Source organism: Vipera berus (assembly GCF_964194415.1).
Source record: "Vipera berus genome assembly, chromosome: 1".
In the NCBI taxonomy this organism is placed as follows: Eukaryota; Metazoa; Chordata; class Lepidosauria; order Squamata; family Viperidae; genus Vipera; species Vipera berus.
Window position 1 is genome coordinate 283111277 of NC_138202.1, and position 23725 is coordinate 283135001.

At 40.3% G+C, this 23725-nt stretch overlaps 1 protein-coding gene across 1 annotated transcript in view; it reads left to right on the forward strand.

Moving 5' to 3' along the window:
• The window catches only part of KIF25 (kinesin family member 25), a 41393-nt gene that overhangs the window by 12199 nt on the left and 5469 nt on the right, over positions 1-23725 (forward strand). The window contains exons 7-12 of the mRNA XM_081334362.1: positions 4372-4439; positions 11675-11749; positions 13535-13684; positions 16961-17137; positions 21973-22127; positions 23165-23341. Coding sequence (XP_081190488.1) covers positions 4372-4439; positions 11675-11749; positions 13535-13684; positions 16961-17137; positions 21973-22127; positions 23165-23341 — 802 coding nt within the window. The remainder of the gene's footprint in view (positions 1-4371; positions 4440-11674; positions 11750-13534; positions 13685-16960; positions 17138-21972; positions 22128-23164; positions 23342-23725) is intronic.

Consider the following 23725-nt stretch of genomic DNA (forward strand, 5'->3'; position numbering starts at 1 on the left):
TCAGAAACACAAGACAGTTATTCTATTGCAGCCTTTGAAGTGATTTGTTCCACTTATCATTTCATGGAAATTGTCAGAAATGGTTGGAAGATGGTACATAATGGTACACAATCAATTGATCCACATTATTTATTTATTTATTTATTTATTTTATTTTATTTTAATCCCATTTATATCCCGCCCTTCTCCGAAGACTCAGGGCGGCTTACACTCTAAGCACAAATCAATGTGCTTAGCAATAGCCTTCATTCTATGTATATGCCTGCTTATTAGGGCATGTGGATATACAGACAATTTTATGTGGATATATTATGTGGATATACAGACAATTTTAGGTCCTATAGTGAACTACGGATTTCCCCAGCCAGCATGCAAAAATCAAGTTCTCATGTTGGTTAATAAGACTTGCAACAACATTTTGTCCTGTGCTCTCTTTCCTTCTACTGTCCAGTCGTCATCCTCCTCCTCCTCCTCCTCCTCCTCCTCCTCCTCCTCCTCCTCCTCCTCCTCCTCCTCCTCCTCCTCCTTCTTCTTCTTCTTCTTCTTCTTCTTCTTCTTCTTCTCCTTCCCCTTCCCCCCTCCTCCTCCTTGTTTTTGATTTTTTTTTTACAATTCTGCACCCTTGAGGTTCCTCCAATGGGCTGATATTATTTCGTGTGTGTGTGTGTGTGTATGTATATAACATGTGTATATATGTGTTATGTATAGTTATGGGTATATATATTTCCTTTTGAGACCGGGCAACAGAATTTCATTTTTAATGTAAGGTAATGTAATGTAATGTAAATGACAATAAAGGTTATCTATCTATCTATCTATCTATCTATCTATCTATCTATCTATCTATCTATCTATCTATCTATCTATCTACCATCTATCTATCTATATTATATCATTATCAGCCACTGAAATTTGGCTCCAGGAATATTTGCATTTGCTATCTGATTTGGCCGAAGATTAGATTAAAATTGTCTGTGGGCCTTTCTCCCTATTTTTGATCATTCTGCATAAATAGAAATTTCTGTGATTTGGTCTAGGTTGCCCAGAGAGCTCGGCTCCTCAAAAAAAGGAAGCCTTTATCAAATGCATTTAGACCAATATGTCTGGCCAACATTTCCTGAAAATCGTGAGATTCTTCAAGAAGGGTCAGAAACTAGCAATGCTAAGCCAAATCTGGTATTTTGACATTTTTTCATGTCTGAATTAGCAGAGTATAAATCATTTGACTCTTGATTAAAAAAACCACTAATCCCAAAAAAGCATCGATGGGTTTCGGCTCCAAAAAATAAGTGCTTCCTCAAAACCCTCCTCTGCCAACTGATATTGTCTCTGCTCAACTATCACAAAACTGCACAGTTTCAATGGGGATTAATTTGCTGTTGAAAACAAGCAGGGTTTATCTCAATAGTAAATTGGCCAGCTCTTCTCCTTTCAGTCGCTCCAAAATTGCAAGCAGAGACTGATTTGAAATAATACAGTCGGCCAAAATTACTTTGGATCTGGGGAGGCCCAAAGACTTTTGAAAGTCTGCGGTAAATAAAATTAAAAGTCATTTCCACTTTGTTTATTTGCTAGAAGACCAAGCGATTTCCTCTCTTCTAGGGTCTTGTGTATTTTGGCTTGATAACCAAGACTTCAGTTCCAGAGTTTTAAAATATGGTTTAGGTTTTTATTGAAAAGTAAAGCACAGGGCTTCATTGGAGCTCATTCATCCTTGTAAAGCCTTAGAAATCTTATTTTCCTATGGATGATTTTGGCTACTGCGCCAAAGGAATGAGAGAGCACTATTGCTGTGGCGATGTCTTACCTTACTAATTCAAAATGAAATATTGATTTAATCAATTTAAAAGAGCAGAGGCTTGGCTTTCCTTTCCATTCCTTTCTCTTGTTTTTGTTTGCTTGGCAATGCGGCTTCCTGCTTTGTTAGCGAGGGCTAAAATAAGTAATTTAATCCACAGTCTTTCTCAGGTTTTAAAGCGTGCGGTGTTACCATCTAATTCACTGTAACAGAACTTGAGCCCAGTTCAAAGGGGAACTGTTGGCAATATACCTGCTTGACCCAGAATATGGAACTATAATGGGTGTCCGTTTCTGACGATAGAATACGTGTAGTCCTCAACTTATGACCGCAGATGAGCCCAAAGATTCTGTTGCTAAACAAGACAGTTAAGTGAGTTGTGCCCAACTTTGCTACTCTTTTTGCCACAGTTGTTAAAAGCAAACATTGCAGCTATTAAGCGACCCTGACTTCCTCCACAGACTTTGCTTATCGGAACCCAGCTGGAAAGGTTACAAATGGTGATCACACGACCCCAGGACAGTGCAACTGTCATAAAGATCTGTGGTGGCACAGTGGTTAGAGTGCAGTATGGCAGGCTAACTCTGCCGACTGCCAGCAGTTTGAATCTCGCTGGCTCATGGTTGACACAGCCTTCCTTTTTTTCTGAGGTCATTAAAATGAGGACCCAGATTGTTGGGGGCAATAGGCTGACTCTTTAAACTGCTTAGAAACAGCTGTAAAGCACTATGGAGCGGTCTATAAGTCTGAGTGCTATTGCTACTGCTATAAATACATGCCAGTTGCCAAGCATTCAAATTTTGATCATGTGACCATGGGGATGCTGCACAACAGTCATAAATGTAAAAAACGATCATAAGTCACTTTTTTTTCAGTTCCGTCCCTTTGAATGGTCACTAAACGAATGGTGGTAAGTTGAGGACTACCTTTATCGTGTGCTCTTTCTTGTGGAATACCATTTTGTCCTCCCTTCCAGATCTCTTCGGCCCTGATCTTGCTGTCATTCAGGAAAGTGTTAAAAAATGACTTTTGGAGCAGCCCCTGTAGCAAAAGGCAATTTGGGGACTGGAATTTTCTTTTTACACTGTTGCTGTATTTGGTTCTTTAGTTTTTGTGTTAATGAAGTTTTTCATCCATTGTGCATCACTTTGAGTCATTTTCCAATGGGGCTGTATAAATTGACTCTGTAAATCCCTCTGTATTCAATGAGGTTTAGTTCACGGTAAGAGTGTTTCAACTCTTCCTAGTGAATCTTTGTACGGAAAAATTGATGCCTACTCCTTGGATCAATGTTTCTTAAAGGGTAGTCCTGAAACACCCAGGGCTTCCCAAGACCCTCTCAGAAATTCTTGAAATCAAAACTATTTGCCAGCCTTTGTTGAAAAATAATACAATATTAAACCGTCCCATCAAACAATTGTGAGCTAACAGAGGCAAATGTGTCAATTTTCATTTTTAATACAGTACATATCAATCAGTACAACCCATACAATGTAATAACAGCTCTTTTGGGGTCCTCAGAAAATGAGAAGGGATCCTGGGAGAAAAAAAGTTTAAGAAAATTACGGTAGGTTGATGGAATCCAGGTTTTTTTTTTTCTAGACCCACATCAAATATTCTCTAAATGTCTTCCACAGAGTTTGAGAAAAATGCTTTGAAGCAGATATATATCTAACCGTCCTGTCTTTTTCCCAGGTCTTAAAAGACATAGTTCTGTCACTGGGTTTGGGATCCATATGTGTGGTAGAGCCCATGCAGTGGCTCTGTTAATTGCTATCGACAGATTTTGTACCACAGTTGCTGATTCTAGTGGTATGATTTTTTTAAAAAAAATACTGTTTGTTGTTTTTTTGCATACTTTTTACTTGTTAGCTGCAAGTAATCTGCAGAGTCATGAAACTGACGTGGGTGGCCATATAAATTAAATTAATAAATACAGTAATATTTTCATTATTTATGTTTTGCCCTTCAAAACAAGAATCTTTTCTATCCTCTGATTTGGCTCATTGACCAACCTGGCAATGTTTTCTCAGGTTGTTTCCTGTTTATTAATTTTTTTAAAAAAAATGTTGAAAAAGCCTTCAGCACGATAGTTTTGGAGACCTAACCAAATGCATTTCTCTGCTGCAGACTCCCTCAAAGATAAGAGACTTTCCTGGTCTCCAAGTGCTGAGAGCAGAATAAGGAGGCAAGCTGGAGCCAGCATAAAGTTTTATCTTCCCAGGCCTGAGTCATAGCCTTCTATGGAGCACAGATACACCTTATAGTCTTCTGTCCCTCTAAGTTAAGTGTAGAATTGTGGTAGAAATACAGAGAAGGGTGAAGGTAAACCTCACACAACTGCGTGTGGCAGCTCAAACTGCAGCACCCAGTACCCACCTCCCCATGTCTCCTTGCTGCAAACCCTACCAATCTATGTTTCGAAGACAGGAAATGGCAATGTGGCTTCCACCATTTGGAAGTTCTTAACATTCTGACTTTGTGGCAAACCTTTAAACATACTTTTTTTTTCCCATTTAGATCTTAATGATACACGTTCTAATTGTTTCCACCCTTCTTTTCTTTTTGGCTAGGAAACCATCTTAGTAAAGTGCAGCCGTCCTGGTCATGCTTTGATAAACAAGACATACCAGTTTGAAAGGTGGGTGGTCTCCAGAGCAATTTTGGTATGGGCTGTTTCTTTTAAAGAAAATAGGATTTGCAGTGAGAACTTACAACAGTCTGTTAGTATCCCAAGATTCCTTTGGGGACTTCCCCTTTAATCATCCAGGCTTTAAATTTGGAACAAATACGTAAGAATTCCAAGCTCCCTCAAAATGGAAAAAAGCAGATGGCTTTATTCCCATTTCTTTGAATGCTGTAGAACAGCGGCTTCCAAACTTTTCTCTACCCCGCACCCCTAGAATGCTTCTGATACATTCTCGCACCCCTTACAAAAGTTTGAAATAACGGCAACGAATTATGCATATACACTATCATTTTGAAAACCCAAGGTTTTGCACCCTCTGGAATATCGTCTCTCATCCCCAAAGGGGATGCGAGCACCCCTGGTTGGGAACCCCTGCTGTAGAATATCAGGTTAGGTTTTTTTTAAATACATAATTGTGTCATCTCTAAAATTAAGCTGCTGATAAAGTGACATCCCCCTTCACAAACAGTCTGCAGCAGTTGAACTGTTCTTCTACACTGTACAGTAGTATGTCCCTGTGATGAAATGTTACAACGAATACAACTACATACAGAATAGTATTCACATAAACAGATTCTTAGAGTCCCGTGGAAAGCAAAACAAGTACAGGTAGTCCTTGACTTACAACAGTTTGTTTAGTGACCATTCAAAGTTACAATGGCACTGAAAAGAATGACTTACAACCGTGTTTTTCCCCCATCCCCACAGTCACGTTATCAAAAATTCAGTTGCTTGGCAACTGACTCATTCATAATGGCTGCAGTGTGCCAGGGTTATATGATTACCTTTTGAGATCTTCTGACAAGCAAAGTCAATGGAGAAACCAGAGTCAGTTAACAACTGTATGACTAAACAGCTATACTGATTCACGTGACAACTGTGGCCAGAAAGGTCATAAAATGGGGCAAAATTCACTTAACAACTGTCTCACTTAGCAGCATAAATTTTGGGGTCTATTATGGTTGTAAGTCAAGGACAACCTGTATATATGGATTTCAACCACCAATAATCCTTTTTGTTCCTCCGTTATCAACTTCCCTGACTAAAAGTTCTTCAAAGTCTAAAGCTTGTAGCAATTTCATACAATTTCAGTTGGCCTAGATTAGAAAAATGTGATGTTTAGAAATTTGGATTCATTTAAAATACATTTTTGGTCATGGACACCGCAGTTATTATCTTTTTTACAGTTTTTCACCTTTTTAAAATCATTTATGGCCTAATAATATTCACTACCTGTTCTACATTACTTGTTTTGAAGAGAATCTATAGAAACAATTTCTATACCCCAAACAGAGCACACTATGGTGTTTCACATGAAACCTAACTGGTATTCAAGAATTCGATGTCATAATGAAATAACAATCTTTCTAAAACGTAAAATAGAAATCTATAAGCTATGTCATTCTAAGATATGGGTCAGTGTATATTTCGTACACGCACAAGTATTCCCCCCCCAAAAAGGAAGTTTAAAGTAAGGTTTCCTCAAGAACGCATTTAATTTGTTAATGTCCTGCACTGTAAAAGTTCAGCATAAGGTTCTGGTGAATTTCACAAGAGTATTTTTAGTGCATTATTGAAGGAAGTAGGAATCATATGAATGCAATGCTATAAAAATCCACCTGGCCAAAACAACGGGGAGGGAGGGAGTATGATGAGAAAGGGAAGGAGTGGGATCTATCAACCAATGGAACACCCCTTTGTTGAAACCCCAAGCCAACTGGCAGAGCAGGTCTTCAAGCTCTTACGGAAGATCAGGAGGGTTAGAGACAACGTCACTCTGGAGGGTAAGATGTCCCAAAGCACAGGTGCAACAACAGAGAAGGTTTAAGGTTTATTAAATTTATATGCCGCCCTTCTCCCTGAGGACTCAGGGCGGCTCACAACAATAAAAAGTTAAAAGATATAAATACAAAAATTAAAAGAGGATTAAACAATATAAGAAATAAGAACAATTTAAACCAATAAAAAACCAAATTTAAAAACCATGATCAGTCCAGGCCCGCTTGTTGGAATAACCAGGTCTTTAGGTCACGGTGGAAGGACTGAAGGTCAGGGGCCATCCGCAGCTCCGAGGGCAGTTCGTTCCAGAGGGTTGGTGCACCCACAGAGAAGGCTCTCCCCCTGGGGGTCGCCAGCCGGCATTGCCTGGCCAACAGCACCCTGAGGAGGCCGACTCTGTGGGAGCGAACCAGGCGATGGGAGGTTGACATTGGCAGCAGGTGGTCTCGCAAGTACCCCGGGCCTAAGCCATGTAGGGCTTTAAAGGTGATTATCAGCACCTTGAATCGCACCCGGAGGGCAACCGGAAGCCAATGCAGCTCGCGCAGGAGTGGTGTAACATGGGAGTATCGAGATACTCCCATAAGCACCCGCGTGGCCGCATTTTGCACCAGTTGAAGCCTCCGGGCGCACTTCAAGGGCAGCCCCATGTAGAGAGCATTGCAGTAATCCAGGTGAGAGGTGACAAGGGCATGGGTGACCGTGCATAGGGCATCTCGGTCCAAAAAGGGGCGCAACTGGCATACCAGGCGAACCTGTGCAAAAGCCCCCCTGGTCACGGCAGTTAGATGATCTTCCAAATTAAACCGTGAATCCAGGAGGACACCCAAGTTGTGGGCCCTTTCTGAGGGAGGCAATAGCTCCCCCCCATAAGAAGAGATGGAACCTGTTGGACAGTACGAGATGCCGATATCCACAGCCACTCGGTCTTGGAGGGGTTCAGCCTGAGCCTTTTCCTTCCCATCCAGACCCGCACCGCCTCCAGGCACCGGGACATCACGTCAAGGGCATCACTGGGTTGGCTCGGGGTGGAGATAAACAACTGGGTATCATCGGCATATTGGTGATACCTCACCCCAAAGCCACGGATGATCTCACCCAGCGGCTTCATATAGATGTTGAACAGGAGGGGGGAGAGAACCGACCCCTGAGGTACCCCACAAGAAAGGGGCCTCCGGGTAGATCTCTGCCCCCCTGCCACTACAAACTGCGAATGGCCCGAGAGGTAGGGGGAGAACCACTGTAAAACAGTGCTTCCCACTCCCAACCCCTCGAGCCGTCGCAGCAGGATACCATGGTCGATGGTATCAAAAGCCACTGAGAGGTCAAGTAGGACCAGGACAGAGGAGTAACCCCTGTCCCGGGCCCACCAGAGATCATCTACCAGTGCGACCAATGCCGTTTCCGTGCTGTAAACGGGTCTGAAACCGGACTGGTACGGGTCCAGATAGTCCGCTTCATCCAGGAATTGTGGAAGTTCTTCTCCTAAACCCCACCAGCTAGAATACCTTGGCTGATGGAGCCCACAACTTGCCTCCTCTGATGGCACAAGTGGGGCAGGCCAATCCCAGTGGGATGAGACAGTCCTTCAAATAGCCTGGACCCATGCCATGAAGATGGCTTTACATCACAATCTTCTTTTTAAAATGATGCTTTTAAATTTTACAATGAAACTACTACAGTATTAAAAAGCATATGGAAGGAACACGTAGGTGAGGAAATGGATGTTAAGCCCCCCCCCTTCTTTTTTTACTAACAGTTCCTTGGCATGGTTGAGTTTTCATTAACCTTTCCATTTCAGTAAAGCAAATTTTAAATGCTTATGAGCACAAGGTTAAGTTACGATGCTTGTTCCATGCAAATATCTTCTATTACTTTATGCTGGACCTTAAGATATTTCACAAAGTAGAATAGTTTTATAAAGGAAAATTCACATTGTTAAATAGTGCACAAACGTCCTCTGCTATTCGGAATTTTAGGATGTTTTCTACAGTGTTGTTTTTTGTTTTTCATCCAAACTTCCAAATATTTGTACAATAATGTAATAATCAAGTATAAGTTGTTGTTTTTTTTTTTTTAAAAAATAAGTATGATATAACACTATGCCAGGTATTAGAGTAGCTGGCAACCATATAATTGAAGAAATGGCTTAGCAAGTCTGATTTGAGAAAGGGTGATTGAGATCTTATGTTGTTCTGTATTCTGGCTGTTATCTTACTTCCTACTATCCATTTTATTGTGCTGTTAAATGACATGCTGGTTCATATCTTAATCTGTCCCCTGTGATCTAATAAGGTGCTATTTATGTTTGAATTAAAAGCTGGAAAGGGTTACTGGCTTCCACATATTTCTGGCTAAATATTCAGTGCCCTATTAGCTGGAAGGTCAACCAGAGGAAACCACTCCAATAAATGAAATTAAGGTATAATTATCGGTTACATATAAACTAAAGCAGGGTGGCCTGAAGCAAAGCCTCTGAGCTACTCACTGTATGCTCCAGTGATGTTGGAAATGGCCAGACTTGAAGGTGGGTTTTTTTTTTCTTCCTTACAGGAAGTCTCTAAAGAGGAAGAATGAATACTTTAGGACTCATATCTTATTGAGACGCTCGCTCGTTGCACTCATTAGCCTTACAGAGAATTAGGACACCAATTTCCCCCTTCCCCCCTTAGTGGTAGTATTTTAGGGAACAAAATAGGTATCCCCCATTTTTACGGTTTGAATTTCATCATGCATGAACTAATAAAGTTCTAAATACTTCAGAGTTAATGAACTGGGATAATCTTAGATTTGAACAAATGTAACAGTAATTACATTTGTGCGTTACAAAAGTGCGTATAGTCAAGGCTATGGTCTTCCCAGTTGCAATGTATGGCAGTGAAAGCCGGACCATAAGAAAGGCTGAGCGCCAAAGAATTGAAGCCTTTGAACTCTGGTGCTGGAGAAGACTCCTACGAGTCCCTTGGACTACAAGGCGATCAAACCGGTCAGTCCTAGAGGAGATCAACCCTGACTGCTCTTTAGAAGGCCAGATCCTGAAGCTAAAACTCAAATATTTTGGCCACCTAATGAGAAGGAAAGACTCACTGGAGACGAGCCTAATGCTGGGAAAGGTTGAGGGCAAGAGAAAAAGGGGACAACAGAGAATGAGGTGGCTGGATGGAGTTACTGAAGCAGTAGGCGTGAGCTTAAATGGACTCCAGAAGATGGCAGAGGACAGGAAGGCCTGGAGGAACATTGTCCATAGGGTCGCGATGGGTCGGACACGACTTCGCAACTAACAACAACAATAACAACTGTAATTTAAAAAAAAAGGGAAGGCTGGCCAATTAAGATATCAAGTGAACTCTCCAATCACTCAAAACCCCACCTGCTCAAAAGTCTTTTTCTTTGCCCTCTGTTTAAAATATGTTTGCCCCTTAAAGTGTCCTCCCAATGAAACACCCGGACTTTCAGTCATAACTGTTATGTTGACTTTTATCTTTCCCTTACTCTTTTTTTTCCCCTTAAAACCAAAACACTGAAAAGGTTTATTTGGATTGGGGGGGGGGGATTGCCGAAACCTACATAAAAATAATGAAATTTTTTAAAAGCATTAAAATGCTACTATATTTGAAAAAAAAACGTAATTGAAAATTTTTTAAAAGGGCTTAACTCTTAATGGAAGGTGGGTGGGTGACCCTCAATATGATCTGCATACCTTGGAGTAATAGAAATTGTTTTCCTTTTCTTAAAAGAATATTTGCAGTTTGAGTAAAGATTATTGATCCAATAGTTTCTTTAGAGGTTAAAATGACCTTCTTGCTCAAACATTTCAGCAGCTTCAGCGGATGCACCACCTTTAGGCTTATTTGATGGCAAAGGCTTGGTCAGAAGTTATCTAGCTTTGGCAACTATCCTTATAATGTGTGATACTACAGTTCGTGCTGGCAGTTCTAATTATTGGACTGGGGGCTTGATTATATTATCCCCACTGTCCATCATGTTGGCTTCTATATGTGTTCTTGGTCCTTGTCAAAAGTATTTGTTTTAATTTGTGATGCCCTATGGTACTCAAAAGGGACGCGGTGGCTCAGTGAGTTAGGACACTGAGTTTGTCGATCAGAAGGTCGGCAGTTTGGCGGGTCGAATCCCGAGTGTCACATAACAGAGTGAGCGCCTGTTACTCATCCCAGCTTCTGCCAACCTAGCAGTTCGAAAGCACGTAAAAATGCAAGTAGAAAGATAGGGACCACTACAGTGGGAAGGTAACAGCGTTCTGTGCACCTTTGGCATCTAGTCATGCCGGCCACATGACCATGGAGACGTCCTCGGACAAGCGCTGGCTCTTCGGCTTTGAAACGGAGAGGAGCACCGGCCCCTAGAGTCGGAAACAACTAGCACGCATGTGCAGGGGAAGCTTTACCTTTACCTTTATGGTGCTCAAGGCCAAGCTATTTGACAGGCTATGTCTCTACATATCTATTTTTAACCTCTTTATGGACATGGTCACAGGTATCCCCACCTAAGGGGACACGGTGGCTCAGTGGGTTAGGACGCTGAGCTTGTCGATCAGAAGGTCGGCAGTTTGGCGGGTCGAATCCCGAGTGCCGTGTAACAGAGTGAGCGCCTGTTACTCGTCCCAGCTTCTGCCAACCTAGCAGTTCGAAAGCAGATAAAAATGCAAGTAGAAAAATAAGGACCACTACGGTGGGAAGGTAACAGCGTTCCGTGCGCCTTTGGTGTCTAGTCATGCCGGCCACATGACCACGGAGACGTCCTCGGACAAGCGCTGGCTCTTCGGCTTTGAAACGGAGAGGAGCACCGGCCCCTAGAGTTGGAAACGACTAGCACGCATGTGCGGGGGAACCTTTACCTTTACCTTTACTTTATTCCCACCTAAGGCCATAGTTATCTCTTCAGTTACATATCTACACACTGTGAATATTCTCTTTCTCTTCTCTCTTTCTCTCTTGATTTTTACAGTTAGAGATAACTTGACATTTTGTATTCATTATTTATTTTTCTTGTTTGTGCTTTGATCCTTTTAGTCTTGAAGGAAAGCTGCATGGAATTCAAAGGCTCTCATTTTTTCCCTTTTCCTTTGGCGTTTCTATGAACATTTTGTTCAATAAAATATAAACTGTGTCTCTACAAATAGGTTGTAGTTGACAAGGGCCTACGGCCTTGGCACTCCTCAGAACATATTAAATGACTAACATCTGATTTTTGGAATATCATTGTGGCTCTACTGTTCTTCTATTTTAATTTCCTGATGTTGGAATGGGCATAATTCTTCCTTACTCAGGGGCTTCTGAAGAAAATCGGCATTGTTAAACTAACATAACGATTGCATTGAGTAATTTTATTCTTGTTTTTAGTCCTTACTGTGATCATTGGTTGACTGAATCTTGTTTTATTTTTCTCAGAGTTTATAACACTTCTGATTCACAAGTGACAGTATTTGCAGATATTTCTCCTTTGCTAACCTCTTTGCTGGATGGGTAAGTAAAAAGTAAAGCAAAAAACAAGTTCAGAACTATTTCAAAGAAAAAGAGAGGGGGGGGGCTACAAACATGATAATATGTCTGCTACAGAAGTATGCCAACAATCTTTTCTCCCAGACTGTAGAACAGCTAATTAAGGATGCTGTAAATTAAATACCTCAGGAAGAATCAGTTTCATAGTAATTCTAGTGAATCTCTAGTGAGCATCAAAAGGTTGCTGTTTTCTTTAACCTTTTAAAAGACACTAGACCACAGTGGAAGGATTCCTTCCCCAAATGTTGATTGTCTGTACAAATAACCACATTTTCTACTAATTGCAATTAATGTACTGATTGGAGAAGCTTTATCCTCAACTGCAACCAGCTTCTGTTTCAAAATACAGTGCCTACTTTGAAATGTGTTTTCCCCTCACAGTTATTACCATTTGAAATCTGTTTGCACTGGATTGCAATTGCTCATTTCATATTTTTGATTAGGTTGATTTTGATAAGGTTGTATTCTACTTTAAATACCTCAATTACAAGTACAAAAATAAAATACTGGTCCTAGTAGAACAATTAGACATCTTCTAATTAAATACGTAAGGACTTTTCTGACATCTCAGAAGTACTGCACTTAGGTCATAGAAGGTCCTATGCCATATCCTTCCCCTTTTTCTAATTCTGATACCTTTTTATATAAATAGCCATATTTTTTTCCTTTTCCTTTTTCTCTGCACTATATCCTATTTTACCTATTGATTTATCATAACCTTCTCGAGAGTTGTATTACTCTAAGGATAGATCTGGTTGGGAAACCACAGTAACATGTTAGAGAATTTACTGCTCCAGTAGAGCATGAATTTTCTGTGCTTTATAAAAATCTTACCGGTAGGTATCTAACTTCATTATAAAGCCTGTCCATCTGGAGCACTATCTGGGGAGTGTTGGGTTCCTGAAAATACTGTCTCTATGCTACCTGAAGCTTGCAGGGCAAGTGGTATTAAAGCAAGAAGAGTAGTTTCAGATTTGAGGGGGTGAAAAGTTGCTAAGGCAGGCATTGCTGTCAGATTTAAGTGCATGCTCTGTGTTACACAGTGTAGCAGGAAACAGGATCTTGTATCACTGTGAATGAATCCTGCTGGCATTACTGTATTTCTTTCTTATTAAGTCAGTAAAATAATGTTTTTGGTGATACTTTAAAGCAAATACTGGAGGCTTTTTTTGAGGTGGGGGGAGGTCTGGAGCCTCACTTCCATTTTATAAAAAATGTCCACCAGAAGACACAAACGATGTGGCCATTGTCACCAGTGAACAGGGCTTAGACTTTTAGGCTTTGGAGGAAGAAATTAATGGATGGAAAGAATGCATCCATTGTGCTCCTTATTTTAGTGCACACACACGGAATCTTGTTTGTTGAAAATTGCAGTCAACTTGCCAATGGAACCCAGTCTCTTGCCTCTGTTCCAGCTGTTGGAACCAGGACACACGCTCCAAGGAAGAAATGGGAAAGCATTATCCTAAAAGCAATGGTCTGCTTTTGCTTCTGTCCTATCTTTTCTATTCCGTAGCATTCCTTGTTTTCTGCTAGGAAGAAACTGATTTCCTCATTCAAAGAAATGTCCAACTGGGGATAGGTAAAAGAGACATGCAGGTGAGAGGCGGAGTGTTTTTACAATTATTATTCCACTATTGGAACAATTCTGTGCAAATTAGTAAGATGTGCAAATTAGTAAGCTTCCTTCCAAGGTTTAGTTTTGATCACTTAATGTTTGTGTTTAAGAATCTTCTCTCTACTTTTCAGGTCCAATGTGTGTATTATGGCTTATGGGCAGACTGGTAGTGGGAAAACATACACAATGTTGGGCCCAGAGCTTGAAAAGGGTCTCCATTTCTCGGTGGAAGGTGAGGCCGAATTAGGAATCATTCCTAGAGCCAGCAAAGAAGTATTCAGGTATTGATTATATTGAACGTTTGTGGGTACGCATGTATTTACGTATTTCAGTTTTCTTTAAGAAAAATTATTTGCTTATTACCATAAGAGTCTCAAAGTTGCAGTTGCAATCAGGGAGACAAGAAGCGTTGGGGGGGGGAACCAACAAGAGTGCATTCTTTAAAAAGCTTAATAAAATCCATGTCTCAAAAGGATACTGTAATAGATTTTTTTTTTTACAATTGGTCTAAGAGTAGAAAGTTTCCAGAATTGTTTGGCAGATTCTTACAGAACATAAAGGCCTTTATGAGGAAATTGCTGTGATGTAATCATCAGCCCGATGACAGATGGACATCATTAATACATTTACTGTACTGGATCTTATTTTTCTCAATAAATCATGAAAAGAGCAAATCATCTGAGTGGAACTTGAATAGTTCCTCTGGCCTATAATTTAAATAATTGTGAACACCGATTCAGAAAACAGGAAAGTGGACATTTAACACTTATCAACATACTTTAGATAAAATAAATCAGCTGACAGCAGAATTATTTACACTTTTTTTTATTGAAAAGTTTTACAATACATTTTTTAACGAAGCAAAACCCCTCCCCACCCCCTCCCCTCTCCCCAACCCTCCCCAACACCTCCCTCCCTCCCCCCTCCCCCCTCCCCGACTTCCCAGAGCTCAATACAGGGTATAAAAATACAAACAATCATAGTCTACCTTATGCAAACAACAATAAACTATTAAATCTATCGCACTTTAACTCTTATAAACTAACTACAAGCAATATAAATATCACATCAATACTTATTCAAATGCTAGGTGAAACTTTTTAGTCCCATATTTATTCTGGATATAATCAATCCATCTTCTCCACCCCACAATATATCTCTGTTGCGACACTTTTCATTCATAGTGTTTCTGTACAAGTCTGTCTCTGTTGCAGTGATTGATGTCTTTTTTCCCCCATTATTCTTTGTGATTTTCAATCATTGCTTTGTATATTTACTGTACAAATAGGCTTCCTCTTTTTACAATTATAAGATTGTTCTTTGAAATTTGGGAGTAGTCTTTTAATAAAGGATAATGGCAGATGTGCACAAGAAGCTGGGTGCCCCTTCCACTTGTGAATCAGGCACTGTATGTTCTGCAAAATACCCTGGAGCATTTGAAGTATTGAGAGATCAAATAAAAACTGCTATCTATCAAGGAAACTAGTGAACTTGTACACAAATAGGCTGAAAATATGAGCCGAGTGAATTGGATGTCGAGATAGGTCAGCGGAAGAAACTCTGCTAGCTATGCTTACTGCAAGTTGTCCTACTGAAGACATAGCAGTAATTTAAGCATAAGCCTTGAAACTGTGCAGTTCTTTATGCAAACTGTTGCAGCGTAGGCCATGAGACTTCGTACATAAACTCTGAGATCCTATATGCAAGAGATTGAATACAACAGCTTGAATTGATAAAGGTAAAGGTAAAGGTTCCCCTGCACATGCGTGCTAGTCGTTTCCAACTCTAGGGGCCGGTGCTCATCTCCGTTTCAAAGCCGAAGAGCCAGTGCTTGTCTGAGGACGTCTCCGTGGTCATGTGGCTGGCATGACTAGACGCCAAAGGCGCACGGAACGCTGTTACCTTCCCACCGTAGTGGTCCCTATTTTTCTACTCGCATTTTTACGTGCTTTCGAACTGCTAGGTTGGCAGAAGCTGGGACGAGTAACAGGCGCTCACTCTGCTACGCGGCACTCGGGATTTGACCCGCCAAACTGCCGACCTTCTGATCGACAAGCTCAGCGTCCTAACCCACTGAGCCACCGCGTCCCTCTTGAATTGATAGATATATGCTATTACATTTCAGTTCTTTTTTTTCATACAAAGAGATTGTCCACTAGTTCTGGGGGGAAAAATGATTTCTCAGGCAGCCTTCTAGTCAAGGAGGACCTTGTTTTAATTCAGCCTGATATATACATGAAATGATAACTGTACACTAGACTTTGAAGTTTGTTGCGTCTATTTGGCCCCAAAATGGAACTTCTATGTAAAATACCTATGAGCTTTCCTTGTCTTCCTTTGTTTGTCTATCTATAGTAGCCTGTTACTTCCAACAACTTAATATAGAAAATTGGTAATGTATTTATTAATAAATATATTAATAATAATGATTGCAAGATTCTTGCAAAATTTTGTTAATGTAACCTGACAATAAAATAAAATTAGTTTATCTAGTCATGTCTCCAGTCTACCTGGGAGGGTTGGTATTGATGTTGCAAATCTGAAGGCACAGACCTCCCCACCCCCATTTTTAACTGCTTGATCCATTAGACCAGGGCAGGGGTAGGCAACCTTGGCTCTTTTATGACTTGTAGACTTCAATTCCCAGAATTCCTCAGCCAGTATGTCTGGCTGAGGAATTCTGGGAGTTGAAGTCCACAAGTCATAAAAGAGCCAAGGTTGCCTACCCTTGGACCAGGGGTCTTCAAACTTAGCCCTTTTATGACTTGTGGACTTCAACTCCCAGAATTCCTCAGCCAGGCACACTGGCTGAGGAACTCTGGGAGTTGAAGTCTACAAGTCATAAAAGAGCCAAGTTTGAAGACCCCTACATTAGAGTCTTTCCTAATTCTCTCTCTTATCTGAATGTTTCCATCTCTTCCCCTTCCTCCCTAAGATCATCCACACATTCCATTAAATTTGCAGGGCTCTACAGCATGTTAAGGGACACGGTGGCTCAGTGGGTTAGGACGCTGAGCTTGTCGATCAGAAGGTTGGCAGTTTGGTGGGTCGAATCCCGAGTGCCGCGTAGCAGAGTGAGCGCCTGTTACTCGTCCCAGCTTCTGCCAACCTAGCAGTTTGAAAGCACGTAAAAATGCAAGTAGAAAAATAGGGACCACTATGGTGGGAAGGTAGCAGCGTTCTGTGCGCCTTTGGCGTCTAGTCATGCTGGCCACATGACCACGGAGACGTCCTTGGACAAGCACTGGCTCTTTGGCTTTGAAATGGAGATGAGCACCGGCCCCTAGAGTTGGAAGCGACTAGCACGCATGTGCGGGGCAACCTTTACCTTTACTTTTACAGCATGTTACTGAATAAGCAATGCATAAATAGTTTGAATCACATTTTAGAAAAGCTCATATATCTCAGAAAAGCAACACATACCCAAAGATTATGGACTTTTGATATCCGTTCAAGCAGTAATAATCTGCTGGATCACAAGCATAGCTTACTTTGGTTGGGATTTTTTTGTTTTTGTTTTTTAATGTCAGTCTTTTAAGCCCTTTTTCTTCTTTCAGGCTTCTTTCAGAAGAGTCACCAGGAAGGCATTTGGTTGAGGTTTCTGTTATAGAAGTGTATAATAATGAAGTTTTTGATCTTCTGGCCAAAGACAACTCTGGAAGGCTGAATGGTATCAAAAGGGGTATAATGACAAATAAAGAAGGAAAGAATGATATTCCACTTCTTACCAATGAGTGAGTACACAGGGAGTGTCTTTGAGTAACAACATGTTGGGCAACACAGGCCATTGGGGCATTGTCAAAAAAAATGTGAATTTAACATCGATCAGAGTGTCTTCCATTCCATATCTGTTTGTTTCTTATTAACATTGTAACACTGTGGGGTTTGTTAAAAAACCTCTCAATTGCCTGGAAACATTTCTTCTATTTCCTCTCCTAAAGTTTATGTAATTCAAGAAGATCCAAATGGGGAAGGATTGTAGGGGCACATTCAAACTTCACTCCGGTATTTCTGTGTGTACAAATCCTCCCATGTTTAGCACAAAAGATACAGAAAGGAGTAGTAAGCAAATATGGCTCATGTGTTTGGAAATCTTTAACAGCATTCAGGAGCCAGTTTTATCAAGGTTTCCAACTTTAGGGCTCTTGCGAGTGCGTCTCATTAGGGCCCGTAATTAAGATACTGTTGACTATAAGATTAAAACAATAATAGAATACCACGATGCATAATAATAAAGAGCAAAATAGTAGTCAGAAAAATGGCTGGCAGGGTTTCTTCAGCTTCACCAAATTCAAATTTAGCAGAAAGCAAATTGGTGAAATTGCTATCTGTCACCCTTCCTTTCCCCCCAAGATATTCATGGTCAGTCTCAGCTTACCTTTGGCTTTTCTTTTAGGCAGGTGGGCACATTTTCAAACAACGGCCTGAGTCTCCCCACACCTAGTCCAAAGCTTAACCATGATGGCGCCTCATATATGTAAAGCTGCCAGACAACTGGCCTATGCAGTTATTGTGGAAACTCTCTAGTTAGCTTTGCACGTGTTGTAGGCAAATGCCTATATGGATTTCAAATGATCTGTTTCCACATAATTTTTTTCAAGCTATGTGCCTTGGGCTGATGGTGGGGTACATTGTACAATTTTGCTTATACAGGTAGTCCTTGACTTACAACTGGTCACTTAACAACTGTTTTATGTTACCACAGATTTCCCCCCCTCCTGAAAATACTTAGCATCCAGTTTCAAAGTTCCAACATCTGCGGGGGGGGGGGGGCACAGTCACATGATTACATTTTGGGTGCTCAGCAACCGATCCACATTTATGGCCATTTGAAGCGCCCCATGGTCACATGAGCACAATTTATGACATTTTTGCCAGTAACCGACATTTATTTTTGGTTTCCGGAAAAAAAAGCAGCCCATAGCAACAGCTGGTTCGCTTAATGACTGCTGCAAAATAGGTCATAAAGTCAGATTCAGTCAGGTGGTGAGCCACTTTACAACCGTCCCAACTTAGAACTGTAAGTTCAGGGTTCAAATACAGTCATAACTCGAGGATTACTTGCACATGGCCCTTCAGTAGAGGAGGACTGTAGATGATTTTAAGAAGAATTTTGCTGCATGAAAACCGTTTCTTGTGTTAAATTTCCAAAGTAAACTCTCTTTCTGACCTCAGTGGAGTTGAGATTTTTCGCCGCTTCTTTAGCTTGCAAAGTTGCATTGCATAGTGCAAGCATTTCATGTACGGTTTAGCAGAGGAAGGGAGAGAGGGAAATGGAAGTCAGACACAACAGTCCTTTTATTTCCTTTATAAACTATAATATACTGCACCCACAAAGGAGATAATTTAAGGCAGTATTTTTGTCTGTGGGTTTTACTAACATAAGCAAACCACTGGAGCTTTGTTTATGTGTTTCTCTGTTATTGCCAAAAAAGCCTTGATTTAAAAATATGCCAAACACACTGGGGGTAGGGGAGTCTGAGCAGACATAATTCTCTCCATCTGGTTTTATAATCTGCATAGCCTGATCACAAAACAGGAAAAAAAATAACCTTTTTTTTTTACACAATCATGGTTTGAACATTTCCTTAAGGCTGATATTTTAGGGGCAGTAAATTTTCTTTTTATATTTAATGGCTAGTGGGAGGGGAGCTGGATTCTGTGTCATTAAAAACAATAGTTTTTAATTTTAAATAATAAGGGCATGATTAATTTGAAAACGGGATAATATTTTAAGAGTTCAAAGGTTGTTTTTTTTTAAAAAAAAGTCAACATCTGAGCTTTTAAATTTTAGTACGAAGAATTAAACAAAACCAGATAACTATTGAAATTTTGTCATCTTCTAAAGTAGGTTTTAAAAGTGTAGCTTTTAAATTGGCAGTGTACTGCCAATTTTGGCCCACTTCTCCAGTTTTAGGGAAATGTCTGGAAAGGGTTTTAAAGAACAAAGTGAGTATCTTCAACCAGTGTTTTTCAGCCTCAGCAACTTTAAGATGTGTTTACTTGAACTCCCAGAATTTCCCTACCATTGTAGAGGACTAGACATAATCTTCCATCTGTTAAAAACCTCCACTATCCTTACCCTGATTTTGGTGGGCAAAAGTTGCACTTTCAGAAAGTGGCTATCAATACATCAGGTCCAATGTAAACATCAAGTTGTTAAAGGTTCTGCTTTCCCCCTTCTAAACCATTTCGTTATTCTGTGTTGGTTGTTTAGCTCGAAGTGAACGTCTGTCTTGCTTGCTGGTTGGCAGTGTCTAAATCTTGCTGCGCAATGAATTAATTAAAAGTGTGAGGACAATCTGCAGAGCAAAATAGGCTCCTTCCTTCTGCGTAACTGCAGGACAAATGACAAAAGGAATGGACCGCAGAGAGATTGAATTAAAGCAACCCCTTGCATTATTCATCCTCTTTCTCAACAATACTGCTAGACTCTGGCCTTGGCCAGGCAGCTGATGATTAATATTTAAAAGCCCAGAAGTTTGAAGGATAATTTATAATTCGTGTTGGTGCTCTGAAGTTCAAATGAAAGAGAATTGGTTGCAAAAACCAGAATTTGTGTCATGTGATATACAGTAAAACTGATAGGAGAGTGATCTCACTCCCCACCTGCACTCACAGTTGTTCCAGCTTGTAGCAAAATAAAAAATAAAAAAAATTGAAGTATAACTTTGGGGGAAATCCATTAAGAAAAATATTTTTGTAGCTGAAACACATACAGTACATGTTAAATTCTACACAATTAAGAAAAAAATGCACCAATAAATGCACAAATTTATACAGAAAACTGTGAAAACCAATGTAAAAGAAATAAAACATTCATGGTTCTTGGCTGCCCCAACTCTCTGGCGTCTAAAATATGCTATTGGGAGTTTGAATAATATTTCATCTATAGTGAATTTGTGTAGATAAAGCATGGAAAACCCTCAGTGCTCTCTCCCAAATATCATGCAAAGCAGTAAAAATGTTAATTTTGCTTCATCTGGTTAACCAAGAGAACAAAATTGGCTTGCTTTCTTCTCAAAAGAAATGTTTACAGGCAGTTAGGTTTGCCTTCCCTTCAGCCACCACGTCAGTAGCATTTTGATCTGCCCAAGATGCAATGATACCATCCATGACAAATAATCTTCCAATCTCTATTTGGTTATGGTTAAGGAAGGAAGAATCCTGATTTTCTGAAACAGTCTTTCCATTGTTAAACATCTATTCTGCTAAGAAGTATGTTTTCATGTTTAGCCAAAATCTGCTTCCTTTGCAAATTCCACACAGTAGTTCTACCTTAACTTTGGGATAAGTTCCAAAAGATATGTTGTCTACTGTTTGTGATCTGTTTATCTGTAACAAAAAACAGAGAGCAGTTAACACATAGGAATGGAGAAGAGAGACAGGAAACTCAGTGGACATGCATGCTGAATAAATCTCCTCAGTTTGAAATGGTTCCTGACATGGGCAGCATAGAGGAGCATCTTTGAATGAACTGATGATTGCTTAAAAAAATACAGTTACAATTAAGCAATCTATTCACACTCATACTAATTTCTGTGAACATTGGCTCATGTCATCCTCTAATAATCACTGAATTTTCCTGCAATTTTAATCTTTTTTTATTTTAAAAACGTTAGATACTGGCAGGAATTTATATTTTCTTTGTTTTGTGCTAAATAATAGCGAGTAAGGTTTCATTTTCCCCAATCCATGATCTAGAATCAAATCTGGACAGGATGCTTTAGACTAATTCTGAGGGGCTGCCACAAAGAAGAGGGGTTCAAATTATTCTCCAAGGCACCAGAGGGCAGGACAAGAAACAATGGTTGGAAACTGTCCAAAGAGAGAAGCAATCTGAAATTAAGGAGAAACTTCCTGACAGTGAGGACAATTAAGCAGTGGAACAGCTTGCCTTCAGAAGTCGTGAGCGCTCTATCACTGGAGATTTTTAAGAAGAGACTAGACCAGTGATGGCTAACCTTTTAGAGACCGAGTGCCCAAACTGCAACCCAGAACCCACTTATGTATCATCGGGTGCCGGGTGGCTGTGGCCCATTGGCCATGCATGCTATAGGTTCACCACCACAGGACTAGACAGTGACTTGTCTGAAATGGTATAGGTTTTCCTCCTTGAGCAGGGGGCTGGACTAGAAGACCTCCAAGGTCCCTTCCAGCTCTATTCTATTCTGTTCTGTTCTGTTCTGTTCTTATTTTTTATTCTAATCTGGATTATGATGGGTTCTTTCCTCAGCAATTGGCTAACACTGGATCAAACTGAACTTTCTCTTCATAGCCCTTGTTTCATTTCTTGAAAAATGTATTGATTTCCCCAAAACTGGACCATTCTAGATTTGTGAAGCTTTCTGAAACTGAAAGCTTTTCTGCAACACTGATTTCAAGGAACAGTAAATGGCTTGCTAGAGAACAGTGTAACATAATTAACAATGTTTCATTGTGAATGCATTATATATACAAGCTCTATCGTTTTGTCATTCCCACTGAATATTTTGCTGTAAAATAATTCTAGAATGCTCTGAGTTTTATAAAAATATTATTTAATATATGTATACATATATTTTCTAAGACCTGTTGAAGATGTTGTGGAATTCTTGGAGCTTGTTACCCAGGTGCTACAGCTGAGGGCCAGACACTCAACCCTTGTACACACTGATTCATCTCGTTCACACCTTGTGATAACTTTGACAATAACCATCAAGGCTGCCTCAGAGGATGATTTTGGTAAGAAGCTTGTTTATGGCATACTTTTAATATATATATAAAAATAGAACCATAATAAGATTTAATGTGTTCGTGCAATTTCATGAAGTCCTCGCTCATTAACAGTAAGTGGGATTGGAAACTCGGCCACTAAGCTTAACAGTTGTTAAGCATGACATTATGTGGCTGCACCACTTAGTGCAGAAGTCTCGATTGTTGTCATTAAGCAAGGACTATACAGATTGTTAAGGGAAGATATCATGTGACTATGACTTTAAATTTCTTGCTGGCTTCACCATTGACTCGGGCGAATTGCAGTCACAGTTTGGGACTGTGGGATGTTGAGATGTAATTGCAAGGCAGTCAGCAAGTGCCAGAATTGCAATCATGTGACTGTGGGGACTTTGCAACAGCTGCAACTATGAGGACTGGTCATACGTACCACTAGTTCAGCAGCATTATGACTTTGAACAGTTGCTGCACAAGTGCCATTCAATGAAGACTGCCTGCACTCTGTCCCTTTTCTGCATGTCATGTTGTAAACACTTACAAAAGGTGTGTGTGTGGGGAGACCTTGCCGTATGATGGCAGGATGCTGCTAACAGCATTTGAGCCTATAGATGCCTCTGAGATTTCCTAAAGGCTGGAACAGTGGAGGCAATATATAATTCCTAAGGAATACTTTCCATACCCTAACAACAGTGCAACAAAATGGCCTTGCCTACATATATTAAACTCTGTTAATGGAGTTATCTTCAAGAGGACTTCTCCTACTGATCTTAACAGTTGACAGGTCCATAATTGGAGACTAGATTCCTTAGATAGTCAGACTCTTAGCCATTTATGGCTTTAAAGTTCAATTGTGCCCAGTAAACAATTGGCAAGCATCCATACCTTTTGGGCAGGCATCATATTATCCCTGTGTCTAGCCTTTTGTTATTAGACTAGCTGTAACATTTTTAGCCTTAGGTCTGCAGGTCTTTAGAAATAATCCAAGCCTATTGTATGTTTAATTTTGCAGGTTCAAAATAAACTTTTTTTCCCTTATTTTTATCCAGCTGCTCCCTGGACAGGTGACCATTCTAATCAAAAGCTGGGTAAAGAACATTTCTTCACTTCGGCTTGCTCTTCTAGAGCTTGTTCACCAGGACAGCTTTTCAGGGAATCTGTGGAGAGACGGAAGGAAATGAGAACAAAACTTCAGTTGGTAGATTTAGCTGGTAGTGAAAGTGTTGGTAAGTTAGTCTTTTGGAGCAAAACAGTCCTGTGCTTGTGAAGAGATAAGCCTAGTTGGCATTTAGCTTCCAAAGGTATATGCAACATATGGACGCTCCAAGGATCATATCAGAAATCCATCAAATTAGATTTTTGATGTCAAGATGGTAAACGGGAAGAGGCAATGCTTGAGTAGCCCCAGAGCAAATTTATTTTTGTATCAGTGGATAGGAAAAGAAAAGGGGTGGGGGGAAAAAGGCTCTCCCCCCCCTTTTTTTGTTGTTCTGAGGTTGGAGTTAACATAGAATTGCTTTGTTAAGTCTCTTGGAAGTTTGACATTTTGCTTCTATTTCTTATTTTGGTTAAGAAACCCACTGAAAATGTCACCACCTTTATTTAATAGT